This window comes from Echinococcus granulosus, assembly GCF_000524195.1.
Source record: "Echinococcus granulosus chromosome Unknown EG_S00017, whole genome shotgun sequence".
In the NCBI taxonomy this organism is placed as follows: Eukaryota; Metazoa; Platyhelminthes; class Cestoda; order Cyclophyllidea; family Taeniidae; genus Echinococcus; species Echinococcus granulosus.
Genome location: NW_020170397.1, coordinates 776557 through 796401, shown reverse-complemented (window position 1 = coordinate 796401; position 19845 = coordinate 776557). Strand labels below are relative to the sequence as shown.

Here is a 19845-nt window from a genome sequence, read left to right as displayed (position 1 = left end):
TTTCCTACTACACACACACACACACACACACACACACACACACACAAACATCACTTCGCATCCATTTAAACCGCCATTTCGACTGGGTGGTGAAAGGGCGACAGAGGGCGTGCTAATGCCTTAGCATGGAATAAGAAGACTTGTGAAGACCAACAAAATCCATCTTTCGATGCATAGTTTATCATGATGCAGACCAACTCTATTAAGGCTGAACTAAATAGTCTACTGGGTTGTGTGACATACACCGGGGGTCTGTTGCGTTTTTTTGTCCATGGACAAGAAGAATCTGGATTTGATGTGTTGTTGAGAGTTGAGAATCAGTGAGCAGAGAGGCTGGCCTGAGAAAACCCCAACTGTGACATCAGGGTTGTGAACAGAAACTGAACACTAAAATGGCACGACTTGACCTGTTTTGGTTCGAACTACGCAGATTGCCATGCAGAAATCCAGTCTGCCATGTCATGACCTCAAGCTTGGATGTGTGACTCCAAATACGCCATCTAACCCTCCAGTTTCGGATCGGTGCCTGATCTATCAAATTATTTAATAAATTTCTGCTCATGAGTATGGCCTCACGAAATGCGATTAGTAGAAAGAAAATACACGTCATGAGACCTTGTCTAACTTTTAGCTACTATTGTCAAAAGAATTTGCCAACGCAGTTTCCCAACGAAGAATCTAGTACCAATGAAACTCACCGGAATCATACGCGGAGTTATTCCAGATACTGCCACTACAACGATTGATCGGAAATACCGAGAAGATCGCAAGTAGAGCGTGTCATGACTTTACGTACGAAAAATATTAGAAAACATCTAAGTTTCAAGCCTTACAACTTTCACAGCGAACATGCGTGACTGATTATATTGTCAATATCCCCAGCCATGGGTTTCTATGACGGTGCGAAGGTGCTGAAAACTCCCTTGAACAGAGGCGGAGAGACAACATACCCGAAAGCGGGAGAGGAGAGCAGCGGCATCCGACCGCGAGACGATACGAAGGGAGGTGAAAAAGTCGGTGGCAAGAGTTAACTGGTCTTTCTGCGCCGTTGAAACCGCTGCTTCGGACTGCAGCTCCTCTGGTGGCTTATTCACTGACACTTTAAAGCACTCTACGTAGCGCGCCGCTTCAAGAAAGCTGTAGGAGATAAAGCGCGGCATAAAGAAACAGCTTTGGGATTCACTTCCTTCCTCCTCATCAATATTATGCACAATGTTGTGTCATTTATTGAAAGAGTAAAGTAAAACTAGTATACTAATGATATTGGTTAATTTTTCAAGTGTGCAGAACTTCCCAATCCTCTGCGATCAGATGACCATGCTGATGGTACGGAATCCTTCCCTCGCCAACAATAGTAATAAGTCGCTAGGACCTGCCACAAGCCTATTAAAAGCTTACTTCCAGATTTGTAAATCGCTTAGTGTTTTCAGAAGTTAATAGAGAGAGCCACACAGACTGAGTCGCAAGAGTAGCGAAGAAGCCAAAAAAGATTCACGTGAGACTTGGGAGCATCTCGTACGTAAGAGGCTATTGGTCCCTATGCAACATGAGAGTGAATGGAATTGGTAAGGGGAAAAGAATTTACACCAAACTTTAGATGAAAGGGATTAGTTCCAGTTCGGTTCCAGTCTGGTGAAGCCATTAATATACATCAAAGTGTAGCATGGGAAAGTTGCTAAATACATACCAGAAGTGTGAAATCTTTCATCAGAATTATAATTTCTAGATTAAGTGGTTTTTTAAACTCAATTCCCAAGGCAACCTTGTAATTTCCACATATTTTAAAAGGTGAGGAAATTCGCAATACAAGAATAAGCGGACAAAAAGTTAGAGGTACCTCCAAGCAAGCAGTACTGTGACGTTCTGTGTGAGACCGAATTTGTTCAGCTCCTTCAAAGGATGATGAGCGTCGTCCTGTTAAAAAATGGAGGATAAAAAGTAGCAACCGCTGTTAGAGTTCCAGTGGTTAAAGCCTTGTTGTGTGTGTCTAAGATGCAGGAATGAAAACAGGGATGGGGGTAATCATTTTTGCGAACCCAAAAGTGGTGTCTTCGTACACCTGCATGCCACTACGGCTTGAATGCCAGTTAGCCATATTGCGACAGTGTAAACCCTCATGGTTTTCTGCATATGATGGCACAACGACACTCCTGTCATGCGGAAAATCCCACAAAGATTCGTAGAGATCTTTAACTTTCATTTTTTTACTGAGACAAAAGATTGCGCAAAGTTTATGACTTGGATCCATGCAACCAGGATGAACGAAGACTCGATAGATTAAATGAACATTCAATGCTCAACAAGTTTATACGCATTACGCAGGAAAAGTAAACAACCTTTCTAACACGACCCAAATTTATCAGGCGAATAGTACGGAGGTACGAAGCGTGAGGATAGTAAGCTATGATAAATGTACTTTTGACGTACTTTTTGACGACAGTTTTCATATAAGTCAAATACGACGATGAGAATAGCGATGAAAAAACATACCACATCGACTAACACAATGAGCACGATGAGCTGAAAGGTGGACTTGAGTTTCTGAAGCCGCTCGAAGATGTACTCCGGGTTTAGGTTGTGATATCGCAGACTGTGATTGTAATAATTCAAGGGTAAATATAGCACCACTGAAACGGAAGCAGTAGTAGTACTGATGAAAACACGAATACCTGAGAAAGAACGCACACTGGCTGGGACCGAACACATAGTCGGGCTCAATCGCCGCGTACTCCCAAGGAACGTGGCGAATCAATTCCAGGAGTGGATTCCCTCTCTAGGAGACAGATGTCAAATTTCTGTGAGAAATGAACGCAATCAAAACACTCCTGAATCCAGATAGACAACTGACCTGGCGTTGACTAACCAGCAAGTTTTTGCAGTCCACTGGAACTCTAAAACAATAAAACGCTCCGAAAATTAATGAGAAAATGAATATCTGCGCTCATGACTATATCAGGAGTAACAGAAACCTACCCAGCCTTCGTAAGAGTTGACTGAGGCTCGTAAGGAATCTTTTGAGTAGCCGTGATCGAAGTGGCCGAGGCAGATGAGGAAGAAGGGACACCTGGGATTGTAGGAACGTGACCAGAAGCCAGACGACCGAGCACACTACGAGATTTCAACCAAGTGGGGGGAACCCTCACTGCACCGGAGGTGGTGGGCTCATTCCCCTTTTCCCCTTCTCCCATCTTTGATGCGGCAGCTTGTGTGCTGACTATGTCTGGGTTTAAGATGCCCTGACGGTAGGCTGAGAACATTTGCAGTCCTGTGGGAACGTTGGACTTTTCGCCACTGTCATTCTAGGATCAACAAAAACTACCCGTTTCGGATTCACATTCACAACCCACCCTAAAGTACTGTTGAGCAGTCAATAGTGGTGGTAAAATCACATGGTCAGCAAAATTTGACAGCGCAGCATGTACCACTGGCAGGGTTATTTCAAAAACAAGAAAAGTGGTAAATGTAACCTCATTGAGAGGTCAGGGAAAAATTCATTCATGGTGAAAGTGCAAGAATGCAAACTCTAAACGCACAAGACTACCTTTGGCATTGCAATCACACACATCTAAGGGGTTTAAGAACAAATTGATAAATAAGGGGCAACAACTTACAAGGGAGTCGTAATGTAACTCAAAGCGACGTTTTTCTGCTTTTTCCGAGTCACTGCCTTCCGAGGCCTTGAGAGAAAAGTGAGACAATCGACACTCATCGAGAACACCTGCTTTCGCCACTTTTAATACCGTTTACAAAACAGATACGGTGCGAAAAATGTAGCAAAGGCAGAGGAAATGTTTGTTTATATGCATGATATGGACTGGATCAACAATGAGTTCAAATATTTGCAAATATACAGGAGAAAATAACATGTTTTACAGTTCGACGCTTTACCAAAATGACCCTAGACATGCCTTGAGCATGTTAAGATGAAACGGAATCCTGCTGTATATAAACGCGCCTAGACGCCTGATTGTGGCAGTTCAAAATAGTAGCAGCTCTTGATAGGGTAGAAGGGCGGCTGCGCAATATCGTGCTTCCACTCAACGAAGTAAGGTAGAGTTCTCCTAGCGCTAGGGGTGGGCACACAATGGTGAAAAGGAAGCTATTGTATCTGCAATTCTCCACTTAAGCCTAATAATCAACCATGAGTACAGAGGTAGCTAAAAATAATCGCAACAATGGTAAGACAGCTGCCTGGAACGCTCTGAAACACGTGAATGAAACCATGATATTATTATGGTAGTAAAACGATTTCACAGACGCCCCCTCAGGCAGGACGCTACAGGCCACCTTGATTTTACAATAAGCTGTCTATGTAACATTCGAAGACTGAATTACAACAAACAACTACTGGTGTTACTTGTACACTTGCTAAGACCCAAGCACAGTAAAGGATAACAGTCAATCGAAGAAAATGCAAATTGCGATTGCAAATGCGATTGTTATATCTTTTTCCTCTTCAGAATACATAAAATAGGACTGAAAATGAAGGAAAAACACAAAGAGCACAGATAAAGGGAAGGGAGGGGAGCGATGCTATTCAATTATCTCCCATAGAGGAGAAGGAGGGGGATGGACAGATTCCCGCATTATTCAAGCCATTGTATAGCGCAGAACGTTCGTTTTTCAAGTTCAAGTGGAGAGGCTTCGGCTCCCACGAGCCCGGCTCCCTATAGACCTTCGAGTACTCCTCAAAGAACAGCATCACGTGCGGATTCCCACCTAATTCCTCTACAATGCGTCTACACCTAGGCAGAATAGAGAAGGGTAAAAGTAAGGATAATTCAGTTTACATTTTATGTAGTGCATAATATCATCCATTGACCGAAGTAATTGGGCGTATTTAGTCATCTGCGGCAAGCAAGACGTTTTAAGCGTCCCATAATTATACTGATGATACCGACAAAAAATTAACACAGCTTGTGTTCACTCCCAATCAAATGTTTTGTGAGTCGAAGCAGTGATCACTTTGAGTAGATATGAAGGCGATTTTCGGGATAATGGGAAATTGGGAGCACTTTAGCTCGAATTGGGAGTTATTTCTTCCATTCGAAAAAAAGGCCATTGAGGCAACGCAATCTTCGTAGGACCATCTCTTTTAACCACATGCTCGCGAGACAGTGGTTGAGTCGTTTCTAAATTAATACAGCCAGTGATAGCCCTAGATAACAACAAAGTGAGAAATTAACTATTCATAGGGGCAGTAGCCAAGGTAAGAGTTTGGAGAACGATCCATTAGCGTATAAGCTCGTAAGGAGTAGACATTATCGTTCTCCAAATTACTACCTTCTCAAATAAAAATTAATCAACGTTAACAACGCCAATTGAAAAAAAAAATTGCAAAACAGATACATGGAAGTAGATAGCCTTACGAGGATGGATATTTCTTTGATACGAAACAGACAATGAGGTACAAATCCCTTCTAAGTGACAGTAAAAGGCAACAGCCGAAACGAGTTACTTATGCTCACGTACAACATAATAAATCGAGAAAAGGAGTCGACGATGCTAGAGCGAAAAGCCTTTACGTGCAAAACATGCAGTGATATGTGCGGCAAACGTACACAAAAGTCCTGTGTAGCAGGGCCAGCTAACGCTATTTAAGTGAAACAGTGAAATTCCAAAGCTATGCAAAAAGGTGCCAGTGAGGCGACCAACTAACTCCAGCTCCAGTCGGATGAGGGTGCGCGCAGTGTGGGCAAGGGAGCCGAGTTTGCGGAGGTGTTGAATGCAGTGCTCCTTCACGGCGCGATTGGAGGTGCGCTGGCGCAGAATGGCCATCACCTGGTGGTCGTCAGGGAAGCTGTTGATCGCGTGCACCACTGGGAAGCTGAACTTGCCCTCCGTTAGGTCGTCCGCAAAGTCCTTCGCCTCGTGGTACTGAGCGGCATCAGTAACAACGTATATACTAATCTCTTAGGATTATTACAATTAAAGTATTACAAACACACCAGAAGGGCGTCAATCCCTCAGGCAGATTGAAATTTTTCCTCCAGATTTATATCAGAGGCGGATAGGAACAAAGGATCAGTAAAAACTAAGCGCAGAAAGGACAACATAGCACGCAATCTTAGAAGTGAGGCATATCAATGGAGAGAACGGGATTCTGTTCCCAAGTCACATTTGCAAATGTATACAGAACGTTGGCTTGGGTTCACGACGGCAACCAACTTACAGAGGTATCCACAAGGTTAGCAAAATCATCACGAATTTGAAACCACAGGCCGAGTGCATCCAGAAGTGGTTTGTAGTCGCTAAAAAAACCAATTACTAGTTAGAAAGGAAGAGGTATCGAACTAGTAAGATGATAATTATAGTGGTGCCTACGTGGTGTTAGCAGAGAAGAGTTGCATGAAGTTTACAGCCATACCGAAGAGGCCACCAGTTTCTGTGCAAGACAAGGCGGTAAAGGGAATGGGGAAGCCTACTTCGTATGACCATGTCCTTGTACTCCTCCTCAGAGGGACACTTGAGCGAGCATCGCCAGTAGATGTCCAAACCTTGGCCACGGTGAAGATTGACCATTTGTTCTGCGTCAATGAGAGAGGAACAATATGCGTTTAAACGCAAGTGAGGGAAATTGAATCATACTGCAGTCAATGTAGAGGTAAATGGGGATTGTAACGAAAAAAAATTACATTTTAAAGCAGCACAGGTGAGTCATGAATAATAGTACGAACAAGGATGCAGCATGGATACCATTGCATACTGGGGGCACGAAATGCGTGGATAGGTGGCTATCCGACCAAGAAATATTCGATGCGATGCATACCAGCGAAGATTTTCGGAACATCTGGATGTTTGAGAGTAAGAGCCTTTTCCAACGCGATGAAATATGCGTAGTTGGCGGCGTTTATCGACAAGGGGACGCCGAAAAGCATGTGTGCGGAGGGTTTACCTCGCCGACGATCGGAACTGTCCTCTATATCATCGATTCTGCAAGTGATCACATTTGCCACATTTAGGCACTTTAAAATTTTAAGAAATGGTAAAAGAATAAGTGATAAATGGCAATTTTCAACCAGTTTGCCACTCAACTGGAGTTGATGAATAACATTATAATGAACAATATAAACTTCCAGAAGTTTAAATGTATCACCAAAGTTGAGTAGAGTCTGCAGAATTAGTACACAGATTACACACACAGGAAAAGTGCCCCAAAATAAGTCTTCCCTGCCCAATAATATCGTTGATAAAAACAGCAATCATCAGAATACAGGCAATGCTTTACAGTCATCACAACAAGTGTAATGTTTATTTTTAATCCAAGCCATTTAAATGACAGTCGCTATTTAGCACGGAATGATAAATGGGTTGATAAATTGACAAGAAATATGCATAATTAGTAATTCTACGAATTAAAACTCAATAGGAAGCCTCCGTTTTAGGAGACCGGATGTATTATACATATGGAAGCTATCAGAAACTGGACCTTAAAACTTTTCATTAAATATACACAGAGCCGATCCAGTAACGTCTTAACGGAAGCAAGTAAGACTACAGAAAAAATATGAAACTGAGCAGGTTTGATTAATGAAGTGCATGAGCATTGAATCTTATTAAGGTCACTTATTAATATATTAAGTAAACCGAATCCGATACGGAGACAGGCATAGAATGGTGACTCACATTAGGCTCGCATTATGAAGTGTTTCGATTATCTCTTCCAGAATATCTAACTTCTCCTGATCGATATTCAACCACCAGTTAAAAGCCTTTATTAACTTTTTTCGCATCCCTTTACCAGAGTTTTGCGTAAGGTAGATAAACGGGGCAAGTATAACCTGAAGCTATTAAAAATAAACGCCCTACATTGTCTTTATCAAACCCTTGACTGTATTCCATGAATGGGGACGTGGACGGCAAGAATGAACACCAAACGGATCAAGCCGCCTATCAAAGTGTGGCAGGACAATTTGAAAAGCGAGAAGCTGTAATAGACTGTTCAAACAATCAATTTCAGGAAAATGTCTGTTGTGTTCTTAATGCGTTCACGTAGAAGATTAGGAGCAAACAGATGACTGGTGGAATCAAAGTTTGCATAACAAACGTAAATAATGGATTGCTTTCTAAAGGTGTGTATCATGTGCAGCTATTAAAGCGTTAGGAGATATCAGCCAGATATAGGTAGTCACTGGGCGGGTGTGGAAACCCGAAATTTTTACATTCTTTGAAATATTTGTACTGAGTGCTCGCACTCTTTATTTGTTCAATTCAAGATATATGATCATGAACCGGGTACGCACTCTTTTGAATGCTTGTGGGCCATCTGACGCCCATTTGCTCACTATCCTTCTGCATCGCCCGTCTGTTTCGTGTATCATCCTCAAGGAGTGCAGTATTTCTGTGTAATTCAATGCCCCAGAGATCTATACAGTAGTTTTGACTTACTTCTCACATCTTTAGGTCATATTTTTCCACTAGATCAGATGAGACGTATAGTTTATATTGTCTTTTGTACTGTTAAGTTTAGATTGCAACATGCGTCCCCCTCACCGTCTTCAAAGCAGAGGAAGAAAAGACGTGTGCTTTCGGAAAGCGATGATTCTCTTGAGAACTCACAATGTAGTTGATCTAAAATTCCTACTCTTCTTTAGCATCTTCAAAAATGGGTAGTCCCTCAAAGTCAGAAGCCTCCAATTCTGATTGCCATCGGGAAATACTAAAGGAAACTAGTAATCAGGACTGCACTGACAAAGTAGTTGTTGAAGGTAATATTCTCTTTCTTCATATTTTCTAGGCAAAAGTATGTCGTCGGATCGGCAATCTCAAATAGATAGAATAGAGGTTGGTTTCCAAATGTGCATCATATTTTAAAGTGATATCTGCATCAAACAGTGATTTAAAGCGCCTATAATTTTGTCAACAATTAAGTATTGTTGACTGTTCATTTGAGACTGATTCTCCTTGCAGAAACATTCATCGGTCAAATTGAAAAACTCTCCTCCGTTAAGGAAACGCAGAGATGTATCGATCACAAAGATGGAATCCACAACTAGTAAGTTGGACTTTTTTTCCACTGGTTCCACAGTTTTGAAAGAATCTCCAAAACTCGAGCTCTCAGCTTCGAATGCATCTAAGAATGGTATGCAATCACTTTGGTTGCCTCACATAACGCATCTAGATTTAAATGCTGGTCATTCATCAACGTTAGTCTTTTCTTAATACATTTGCTTCTAACAGTGAAGACTTCGATCCCTCCAAGGAGTCCTTTGATCCTGTGAAAGATGCCTGCTGGCGACTCAATGAACCGTATGTAGTCATTCAATTTCATGGAGTGTCCTTTCCTTCAGCGTCCCTTATATTGCATTTGCAAAGACGCTTGAGTGCATTGAAGGCATTTCGAGTCGCCTCAAGATAATCGAAGTTTTGTCAAATTTTTACCGTTCCGTGGGTGTTCTCTCCCCTAAGGAGCTGCCTATTTGCATTTATATGTCTATCAATCGGCTTGGTCCCTCCTATGAGGGTTTAGAGCTGGGCATCGGTGAAAGCCTTCTCATCAAAGCGCTCACTCTTACTACAGGTAACACAGCCCACATTCTCCAAGTTTCTTTAGGTGCTAGTAATATTCGGATCAAATCGGAACTCAACCGCCTTGGCGACCTTGGAGCCGTGGCTGAGGTACGCTGCTACCTCTGTCGGAAAACACCTTCTCTTTAGGCTATTAAATCGCGCCAGCAGACTATGTTCAAACCAAAACCATTAACACTGCAACAGGTGTTTGAACGACTGAAAGAGGTCGCCTTCATGGTCGGGAATGCGGTAAGTTTTCTTGAACACGCGGTCTTCTTTTACTTCACCGTTTTTTCGTATTTTAGTCCCAGACAAAGAAGGTGAAGTTAATTCAGAGTCTTCTGGTTGCATGTCGTGAATCCGAGGCGAAGTACCTTATCCGGAGCCTCCAGGGCAAACTACGCATCGGTTTGGCTGAACAGTCTGTGCTGGCCGCGTTGGGTCAAGCGGTGGCACTGACTCCTTTCCACTCGGTTCAGGCCCTACTAGCTGACGGCCAGCCTCTAACCGCGAATGTTTTGAACACCAGTTTGGGGGCAAGAGGCGGCGCGGAAGCCTGGAAAGCCTATTGCGAAGTGGTGGTGGGGCACGTGAAACAGGCCTACGCACAGTGTCCCAACTATGAAAAGATTGTCCACAGCCTTCTGGAGGATGGACCGGACGATGTGCACAAGCGGTGCTGCATCATCCCGGGTATTCCTATTCGACCCATGCTGGCGCACCCCACCCACGGGGTCACTGAAGTCTTCAAACGCTTTGATCAGGCCGACTTCACGTGCGAGTACAAGTATGATGGAGAGCGCGCCCAAGTAGGCTTCGATATCATCTAGTTCACATTGGTGAACTATACGGTTATTTTTTTAGGGGGACCTCTGAGCGCACACATTGATGATAGAATGATAAAATAGTTTTTTATCCTAGACATTACTTAGCGCCTACTGATGATGAGTCCTTTCTCAAGTTTTTACGTTATGTATCTTTTAGACTTTATTGCAAGTCGAAGATGGAAAACGAATTCACTGGAGTTATCCAACTTTTAGATGTATTCCTTTTTATAATGAAGGTTATTCTCATCTGCAGATGGTAATCGGTTTTGAAGCTAATTATGGAAAAGTGCTCGTGGTGTTTATTGGCGGAAGTGACCACATCACCTATTGTTATTTTCCCATGGTAGTCTCCATGTGTACCGCCTAAGTGATTTTGATAATGCTAATGCAAATAACTCTGATTCACTAAGTTTCATTTTATATTAATGCGAATGTATTTTGAGTCTATCGAATCCCTTTTTCACACCTGAAATCTGTGCCTTCGATTGTTTGCTATCTGTACCATTACTTAATCGCCGCAAATATATGCCTTAACTGTTGATTTCTCCATAATGTACGCTGTATACGCTTACCTATTAGGTTCACCTCTTGCTGGATGGTAGCGTCCGGGTCTACTCGCGCAACCAGGAGGATACGACCTCCAAGTACCCGGATATCGTGAACAGTCTGGTGGACAGTGTTCTCAAAAATGCCAAACTAACCGACGAGGCCTGCAAACTGCTCGGCTCCATCGACACCACGGCTCACGAGGAGAACTCCTCCTTGACTACCTTCATTTTGGACTCGGAGGCTGTGGCCTGGGATGTTGATGCCGCGCAAATTCTTCCATTCCAGGTTCTTAGCACGCGAAAGCGCAAGGTGCGTTGTGAAAGGAATTTTGCCTCTCGTATTTGTTCATCTCCTGCTCTGATTTGGGTCAAGTCGCCGCATGGTGTCAAAACAGTGCCATCTTGGAAAATGTAGCTTGAAATTTCCGTTTTGTTGGTGTACTTTTCACGCCAATATTCTAGTTTCGCTGTGGACTTCGATTCCAGATAAACTATCTTAAAAATAACAAATTGTTTGGCAATTTTGGGGTAGCCTATTTTGACATTCTACTCTTTTATTCGTTTGATTTTTTGCCTTTGAATATGTGATTTAATTAGGTTTTGTGCACTAAATAGAAACTGCATTTATCACTACGTAGTGTGCGCTTAATTCCTACCCCCACCCACCCACCCTTGTAGGACGTTCAGGAGGAAGATGTGAAGGTTCGTGTTTGTATCTACGCCTTCGACCTGCTCTATTTGAATGGGGTATCTCTCACCGAACAGCCCTTCCGAAAGAGGCGGGAACTCCTAAGGTACGTTTCCTTGCCTAAAAAATGCTTACTTCCCTTGCACGGATCGGATTGCGTTAAGGCATTTTTATGAATGGAGGTGATCTAAAATTCTGGAAAATTAATTATTCTGATTGTGCTGTGCCTATTTTGCCCAAGGATACGTAGTCTAGTTTACTATAAACCACCTCTTGGATTGATTGACTAACGCCACTTATGTTACCAGGATATTTGTTGTTTGTTTCTTGATTGGTTATTTGTGTAGGAGCCCTCTGTCAAGGTAGTTGTCACAACAGCAAATAATCCTGGGGGCTTGGTTCTATTAATTTACTATTCATTTTAACACTTAATATGATGTTAGGCGAATGGGTTTCTATCCACTTGCCTGAGTATGTTAAATATAATCATTATCGTTCATGGACATTAAGAGATAATACACTGCGACTAGTGCAGCTAAAATTATCATGATTTGTGTATTACCTTCTTTTTCCATGTTTGAAGTACTCTTTTCACCACTTGTAATGTGTCTCTCATTTTGTTGAAGAAGTGCACCTTCAAGCCACACGTTTTGCCAATTTAATGAAATGCAAGGCAGCAGTTGGGGTCTTCAATATTTAGCTTACTGGAAACGCTTAATACACACCTATATTAACGTTCAATCCCTTATTCCTTTTACTTGTTATTTAAATCAGTGGGGTTCTTTTGTGCTTTTTGCTCTTATTGTACTGCAGACTTGTAGATTGAGGGGTTTAAAGTCACCGTCTCTTATTTGCCTGTTTTTTTCAGACTTGTTTTTCCGACACTTCCCGGAAAATTTATGCTTGCCACTTTCCTAGACAGCTCCGACACGGACAAGATTGCACGCTTTATGGATGAATCGATCAAAGGCAGGTTCTTTTTGTCTCTACCGCATTTTCATCAAGTCCTGCGGTTATCTCTTTGTCATCTCAAATGGAATCTTTTAAGAGGATCTTGATTCTGGGAGTCGCTTTCTATGATCGGATTCTTTACCCCTAGATTTACATTTTTTGCGCACATAACCTCTGATATAGACCCAAGATTTTGCGTCACCATTATGTTAGCGGTACCTTACTTATGGGCCTACGTCCCTTTACCCAAAACTGCATTAATTTGCAAACTGCTCTTTTAGTGAATTCGACTGGTGGCTAGATTGGGAATTAACTTTTTGCGCAGATTAGATGCTTTTACTGTCAGTATCCCCTCTCTGACATGGCTTACTTAACTTAGTTTTTCCATCCACTTTTTACCTAGGAAATTGTGAGGGTTTAATGTTGAAGACACTGGATAGAGACGCCACCTATGAAATTGCCAAACGTTCGCGAAACTGGCTGAAGGTGAGTAGGCTTTGATGAGTTCATCTGTCCATGAGGCACTTTGAGTCTCAAATAACTGAGGTTTACTTCTCTACTTTTAAGCTCAAGAAGGACTACCTCGAAGGTGTTGGTGACACCCTCGATTTAGTCGTAATTGGTGGTTTCCATGGCACTGGGAAGCGAACCGGTCGCTACGGTGGCTTCCTACTCGCCTGCTACAACCCGGATGACGAGGAATATCAAACTATTTGTAAGGTGGGTCTCCGCTCACGTGATCCTCATTTGATAGGTCGGTACCGGTCTGAAAGACGAGGACCTGGCGAATCTGTCAGACTTTTACAAGGACCATATAATTCCCTCAGCCAAGACCTACTACCAATACACCAAGAATCTGGAACCCGACCACTGGTTTGAGCCTGTTCAGGTGTGGGAGGTGAAGGCAGCGGATATCAGTATTTCTCCAGCTCACAAGGCTGCCGCGGGAATGGTAAATTGCTTTATTCTATCATCCAATTTCACACCCCCGCCTTGGTCCTTACAACGTGTGTTTGCGTCTGACTTATGTAGGCGGACCCAGAAAAGGGCCTCTCTTTGCGCTTCCCGCGTTTCCTGCGCGTTCGTGAGGACAAGAAACCTGAGGAGGCGACCACAGCAGCACAAGTGTACGAGATGTACCGCGATCAGGAGCAGATCAAAAATGCGGATAAGCCGGACGAGGCGAATGAGGAGGGCTTTTATTAACTTTTCATGTAGCCACCCATCCACTTTATGCGTGCGTTCATGTGGTTAGTATAAATGGACTTTTTTAATACCATCTTTATTTTATTATACATACTTATAAATGCATGAATTTATGTTTCCCATCACTCACTTTCGTTTCATTGTTAGGGTATGACAGATGTCTGCTAGGATATTTGGTTCTAATAAGTCTCAAGATTGATGAGAGGGTATTTTGAGAATCGTACACTGCTTAGGCCAACAAGGGTACAGAACAGGTCGTATCTATTTATCCACTGATCTTTGTGAGAAAGTGTGCAATAGAGTTCTCTGGAATGTCCAGGTATTCACCAGACTGATCTTATTCTCCAACAAATTTAGTCGGGGAATTCAGTTGTCACTCAACGAGAACAGATTATTCCTTTTGTCTTCCATCAACCCGAAGTTGGTGCTTGATGCGAAGAGTTTAGGGACTGATAGAACCATTACTGGGGTAAGGGGGGGGGAGTGTACCTTTTTTTTCATTTCAGCTACACTGGTAGCGGAGTACCTTAAGGTCTGATTTAAGGTAAGAAAACTGGTCGTTGGAAAAAGGGCGCTTTATTACAACAGAATTGGCTTGTAGCCTCCTAGACAGAGTTCGTCTTGCTTCAAAATTATTAAAGCATTGGTTTGGTAACGCGACAAACATCCTATCTTTTAATACTGGATCGTTTATTACCATAAAAATTCCCTAGTACAATTAATTCGGCGGAGATCGCGATATTCGTAGTGTGGGGAGTTTTTGAGAGGTTTGGAACTGCCTACTCTATCTCTTCCGATGATTCAGAGCTCTCACCATTCTCCTCCGCCTCTTCTATGCTGCTCTTACCCCTTCCGAGGCTGTCTCGAAGGATGATGCTGTGTCTGGGATGGCAGCAAATGAGTGTCGATAGCGCCACGAGAAGTAGCACAAACGTTACAAGGGAGGGCAGCCAGGCAGCACTGCAGATGTGTCTTTGGTCTTGCGCCCTCCCTTCCCGCCAAATCATTTCACCAGTGACAAAATCTGTTTCCTGGAAGTCGCGTGTCAGTATTTGCTCCAGAAAGTGCATTCCCACGATTTCCACCACGACCTGGACGCTCATTAGCACAGGGCCGACACTGCGCACCATCCAGCCGGTCACTGTGACTACACACACCGCTATGGTCAGTGTGGACTCCAACAGAGGCGTGTGAACAATTATACCTTTGTATTCTGGATGGACAAGCTCATAGACACCCTCCTCGATAAGCATCATCACGATGATAGAGAAGAAAAACCGGACACATATGTAAAAGAGCCTAAACTCCGACACCGAACTGGCCACTACGTCTCGCAGCCACGTGGGGATGCAGTGCTGGATGGCGTGTACAGTTATTATGTGCAGCTGGAGTGCAGTGAACATGTTGAGATGACCTAGTAAGGTCCAGAAGAGAACCACTGCCCCGGCCGATGGGAAATCCCAAAACCCATAATCGAAGTCTAGGCCAGTCATGGGGGTTGGAGGACTCCATGTAGTGACTTCTTGGTCCATCTTGCGCTCGCTGGTCACATTCACACCACCTAGAAAAGATCGTATCCATAAGGACGATCGGTCATCCACGCCACTTTCCACTTTGCTATTATAAATACCAACTTCTTTCACTTTCGAAGCCAGCAACATTGACCAGAATTGGTCGCAGAAGAGAACGGTAGCACATATCACCACAGATGCTCTCAATTTCTTTAGACTACTAGCCTTTCGAAGGATCTGGTAAACAGGCAGAATAGTTATGAGGTGTGACAGGAGAGGTAAGAATTCTGCCACACCAAGATTGACAAAACATGGTGCAATTGGAGTGGATATAAAACCTTGGGTTATGTTTGAGATTGACGATATTGACATTGAAACGAGTGTTTGTCCAAGCACCTCTAGCAAACAATGTATGATCACTGCAAACATGGTTACGTTGAAGCCGCCAAATGACGTAACCCCCAAGAAGCATAGGAACGCGAGACTTACGTAGTTATTTGTTTTGTAGAACTCAATAAAGGCATATACAATCGGATTGACACCAGACTTGTATATGTAAATAGTTCCTATCAATAGGTTCACATTGTATAAACCAACCAGAAACCGGTTTCTATAACGGTGCTTAAGATAGTGCCCCACGCTCTCATAGCCGAGTCGATAGAGCCAACTCCACAGAGCAACACATATAGCCAGTGCAACGAGTCGTGTGAGGAAGAGACCCCAGCTCAACAGATCACCGTAGTAGAGGTATTCAGCGAAAGGACTTGGGGCGAAAGACTTGGCACTGGCCACCCCCAAAAAGAGGGGGTTCCTCCAGATGGCACTGGCACCTTCGAGGAATTGAACAACCTGTACATCTGGTGGGTCAGTGGCCCATCGTTTCTTTTTCAACTGACGCGAAAATAACAAACTGAGGCAAATGAAGAGGAGGGTCGCAGCAATGGGAACTGATGCGATGACAATAGTCACTAGGAGCATGGGAGGTTGCAGTGGACATCACGTGGTGTTCAAGGGGATCAATACCCACCGAGGCCTGTTGAATTCATGGCTCGGTCCAATACGCCTGATGCTTGGCGCGGATTTAGTGGAAAGAGGATGAAACCTCAAACCGCTCTCCTGCATTTGGGGCTACTATCAACTGCCGCCGTTTAAGAAGCTTGATATTTTCAACAAAATCGAATAACGAATCCAAATGAGTCCAACTGAATATATTTTAACTCCTTCTTTGTACAGAAGCAGGATCGCTAAGCTAAAGGTCTTTTGATTCAAATAAGCACACTTGGATTTTGACAGCAGCAACTCTGAAATGCGCAATAGCATAAAATTAAAGGTGAGATTAATGTAGTGCTCAAAAAACCACCTAGTAGCGTTTTAAAGAATTAAATAACTGGGACTAGTAGTTGTTTTTGGAATTGAAGAAACCTTAATAGCTCTTATTTATAATCTAAATACCCATTGAAGTTTGGATTTTGTCCTCTCACTTCCGTTCACGAGTATAAAGAACGAATCCCCAAGCCCAGTGAAGGTCTGATCATATTTATCGTACAAAATCAAGGCTACAGTGAGATTTCAAAGAAGCGCAAGATTACCTCTTAAAATCAAATAAATTAAAAACCATTAACGTAATTGTGGCACTCTGAGACTTCCTTGAAGATGAAAGATGACAATATTAGGATAGAATATACATGCTCGACATGCATGAAGGCTTGAATGCTACCGACAGCCCTGAGGCCAGTCGCCCGGCGTAGGTACAATGGCGGAGCCTCCAAGTGGTCTAGGTTTCTACCAATGGACACGCATGACGGCCTGAACATTGCCCCATCTCCCAAAACAGTTATCAAACGGGGCGAAACTCCACATCCAGTTGAATTGCCAAGAGGGGTCAGTGACGTTGCGGTCGAGTAACTCCTCAGTTGCATTAAAATTCGACGACTGGCGCAGTTGGCTCGTGGGTGTGCTTCTTGCAGCGCGAACTACGTTGTGACGGCTGACACAGGAAGTTGCCCAAGGGGAGCACAGGAAATGACGCTCAAAGGAGGAGGGGGCTACACAATAATTTATGTGCTTGTGTAACTCTCAGTTTTAACAAAGAGGCAACTTAGAAGCACCGCCATTGTACCTTTGTCAGATAGGCCAGCCTCCAGGCCATGCCCAGTACTCCCAAGTCCTACTGATGTCATATATACATAATCTCTCCGAGTATTATATCTTCGGTTGTTTTTAGGGGAGTTTTGGGGAAAAGGGGTGGTGGGCTACATGCGTTGCGCCTCGGGTCCTCCTCGAGGTCATAATAAGCCAAAGCAGTATGAAAACACAAGCATTACTAGTGCTGCAGCGGTGAAGTACAATCGGAGATTGAAGTGGACGCGTAGTTAATCACACAATGAAACAAATGACATAGTGAAAGGAAGCTTCTGGCTGTTTAGAGTCATTAACGGCATTAGTTTAATAATTCAGTTTAAAGTTTATGCAATGAACTGAATGCAATGCATAAACACCAAGTTGTGCTTATTAAATTTGAGTAGACGCACGAATTCAAATGCATGCCAACTGTAATAGGTTGCTCGTTTATTTGTTTAACTCTCGGTTTTGGTAAGGGAGTCACTTAAGCTCTCACCACTGTACCCTCGCCAGGTGGGCTGGCCTCCGGGCCGTGCCAGTAGCTAACCCAGCTCCTCTGCACGTCGGCAGTGCATGTTCTGCCTGAGTACTATGTCCTCTTTCATCTTCAGAGAAGTCTCGTGGCCCTACCGGACCATCCGCTGATGCAGATCATTGCGTACACAGGTAGCATGTGACCTACTTTGCGCCAGGATAGATGCCGTGCTATAATTCTGCACGAAAACTGCGTGATGTTGCATATGACAGGGTCCCATGTACTTTGCCTTTGTCAATATACCTGTCCTATTTGTGTGTGATAATTCAGAGCGCGGTGGAAGAAAACCTGTGGCCAGCCCACCGTAAACCACAAGCCTCTCGCACTGCATCACGCGTGTGCTGGATTATTGGCAAAACTGTATTAAAAGCTAAAAAGTGCATTACGAATTTCCATTTCCTAATTCTCTTTAAAAAAATCGAGCGCAAACCTTTTTAGTCTTCATCAATTGTGGCCAAGAGCTTATGGAAAGATTTAAGCATTGTTGTAATACGTTAATTATTTTGGCACTGCGGACACTCAAGGTTACAGCTGTGTACTTCTGCTGGTGAACATGGCCTCGGCCAGGCCAGTAGTCCCCCCCCCTTCTGTACGTCGGCGGTGCACATTGCACCCGATTTATTGTGGCTTCTTTTTTTAGGGCAGACTCTGGGCCCTACATTGATGCCTGTTGTGGGATCAATGTAGCGTTCCGAGTCCGTCCAGGAGACGAAAGACCGCCGCAGTGCTTACAATACTTTGTGAGGGGGCAGAGAAGCACTCGGTTGGTGTTAAAAAATGTTACTTTAAGCAATCAAACAAGGGAATATGCGTCACTTTGTCTATTTAAAGATGAACGGAGCGGGCATTTTGCTAAGTAAATGTTTGTTTAAGACTATCACTTTCTAATCCACAGTGAAAACCAAAAGACTAGTTGCTATTCCCATAAATAAGAACGAAGTTCTCATGGGCAGTGAGATCTACGCATGACTTCGCCCGTCAAAAATAAAACGAAGGCGTGATCTGCGCGTTAGTATGAATGTTTGAAGGCTCCCTAATGCGACCGATTAATTCTGTTGTTCGAAAAGCCACCTTTCGACATGTTATTTAAGTCACTTGTGCGGATGTGCATAAATAAAGTTATCACCGGAGCAGGCGAGTGTCATGAAAGCCGATTTGATGAACAAGTAGTAAATATAATAATGGTGGGGCCTAGGAAAACTTCGGTGGTTGACCTACTTGTTCTCGCAAAAACAGAAGTAGCTCACAGTTGCCAGTAGTTGGTTAACCAGGCCCAAAATCGCGGCATCATTGCTTAAGTGACGAGTATTGGTAGTTTCATGCACCTTAAAGGGTTTTATGCAATCAGACTTTTGTGACCTTGACAAGTAGGTATTGTGCTGCCTATCCGTTGTTTCACATAGTGTAGCATCTGCAGAAGTGCCTCGCAAAGGCAAGAACTTGGCTTTCCATTTGAGCCTTAACACCTAAATCCGACGCGCGACTGTACTGTGCTCCGTCGACACGCCTGCGTTTGGACGGTGATTTTGCGGCAAGTCACTGCCTACAATGATAGAATGTATGCTTTTCCTGGGTGGTTAGCAAACCACGACGGATGCAGAGTGGTTCTACACTTCGAAGGGCCTCTGCTGACCAGCTGCAACACGAATTGGTCTAAGCGACACTGGACCGCGCTCTACCACCGAGACAAGCAACGCATGGATTGGCAGACCCTTTGACTGACTTATCGACCACGCACTTGCTCCCGGTTGCATTCCAGTCTGAGCATGCAGGTGGTGCCGCGACTGGTACTTCTTTAGGCACTGGCTCTACTTTTATGGAAGTTCCACTGTTTTAGTCTGTTCCAACTAACACCAAAACTGTTTACTTGCCTCAAAGCGTTAGTTGGCAGAGTACGGGAGGAATACGGGTTTAGGGTGCTAGAATTGCCTAATCACAATTATTATTC

At 43.6% G+C, this 19845-nt stretch overlaps 3 protein-coding genes across 3 annotated transcripts; 1 reads left to right on the top strand and 2 right to left on the bottom strand. All coding sequences in view use genetic code 11, as the record gives it.

The window, feature by feature from the left end:
• Window positions 1–892: 892 nt before the first annotated feature.
• On the bottom strand, window positions 893–7733 carry EGR_03356 (Geranylgeranyl pyrophosphate synthase; the record flags this gene model as incomplete). Its single annotated transcript, XM_024492605.1, has 15 exons — window positions 893–922; window positions 951–1137; window positions 1838–1914; window positions 2491–2590; window positions 2670–2773; window positions 2849–2891; window positions 2974–3299; window positions 3612–3677; window positions 4676–4745; window positions 5660–5877; window positions 6173–6251; window positions 6325–6385; window positions 6426–6527; window positions 6770–6933; window positions 7627–7733. 15 exons carry the CDS (start codon window positions 7731–7733, stop codon window positions 893–895), a joined length of 1734 nt encoding a protein of 577 aa, XP_024353006.1.
• Window positions 7734–8605: 872 nt separating this feature from the next.
• On the top strand, window positions 8606–13730 carry EGR_03355 (DNA ligase; the record flags this gene model as incomplete). Its single annotated transcript, XM_024492604.1, has 14 exons — window positions 8606–8708; window positions 8911–8995; window positions 9181–9249; window positions 9291–9618; window positions 9658–9759; window positions 9816–10319; window positions 10917–11195; window positions 11564–11679; window positions 12442–12546; window positions 12708–12739; window positions 12928–13010; window positions 13092–13244; window positions 13279–13476; window positions 13557–13730. The coding sequence occupies 14 exons, from the start codon at window positions 8606–8608 to the stop codon at window positions 13728–13730; spliced, it is 2331 nt and encodes a 776-aa protein (XP_024353005.1).
• Window positions 13731–14509: 779 nt separating this feature from the next.
• EGR_03354 (hypothetical protein) lies at window positions 14510–16219 on the bottom strand (the record flags this gene model as incomplete). The annotated part of the gene is made up of 1 exon (XM_024492603.1): window positions 14510–16219. One exon carries the CDS (start codon window positions 16217–16219, stop codon window positions 14510–14512), a length of 1710 nt encoding a protein of 569 aa, XP_024353004.1.
• Window positions 16220–19845: the final 3626 nt, after the last annotated feature.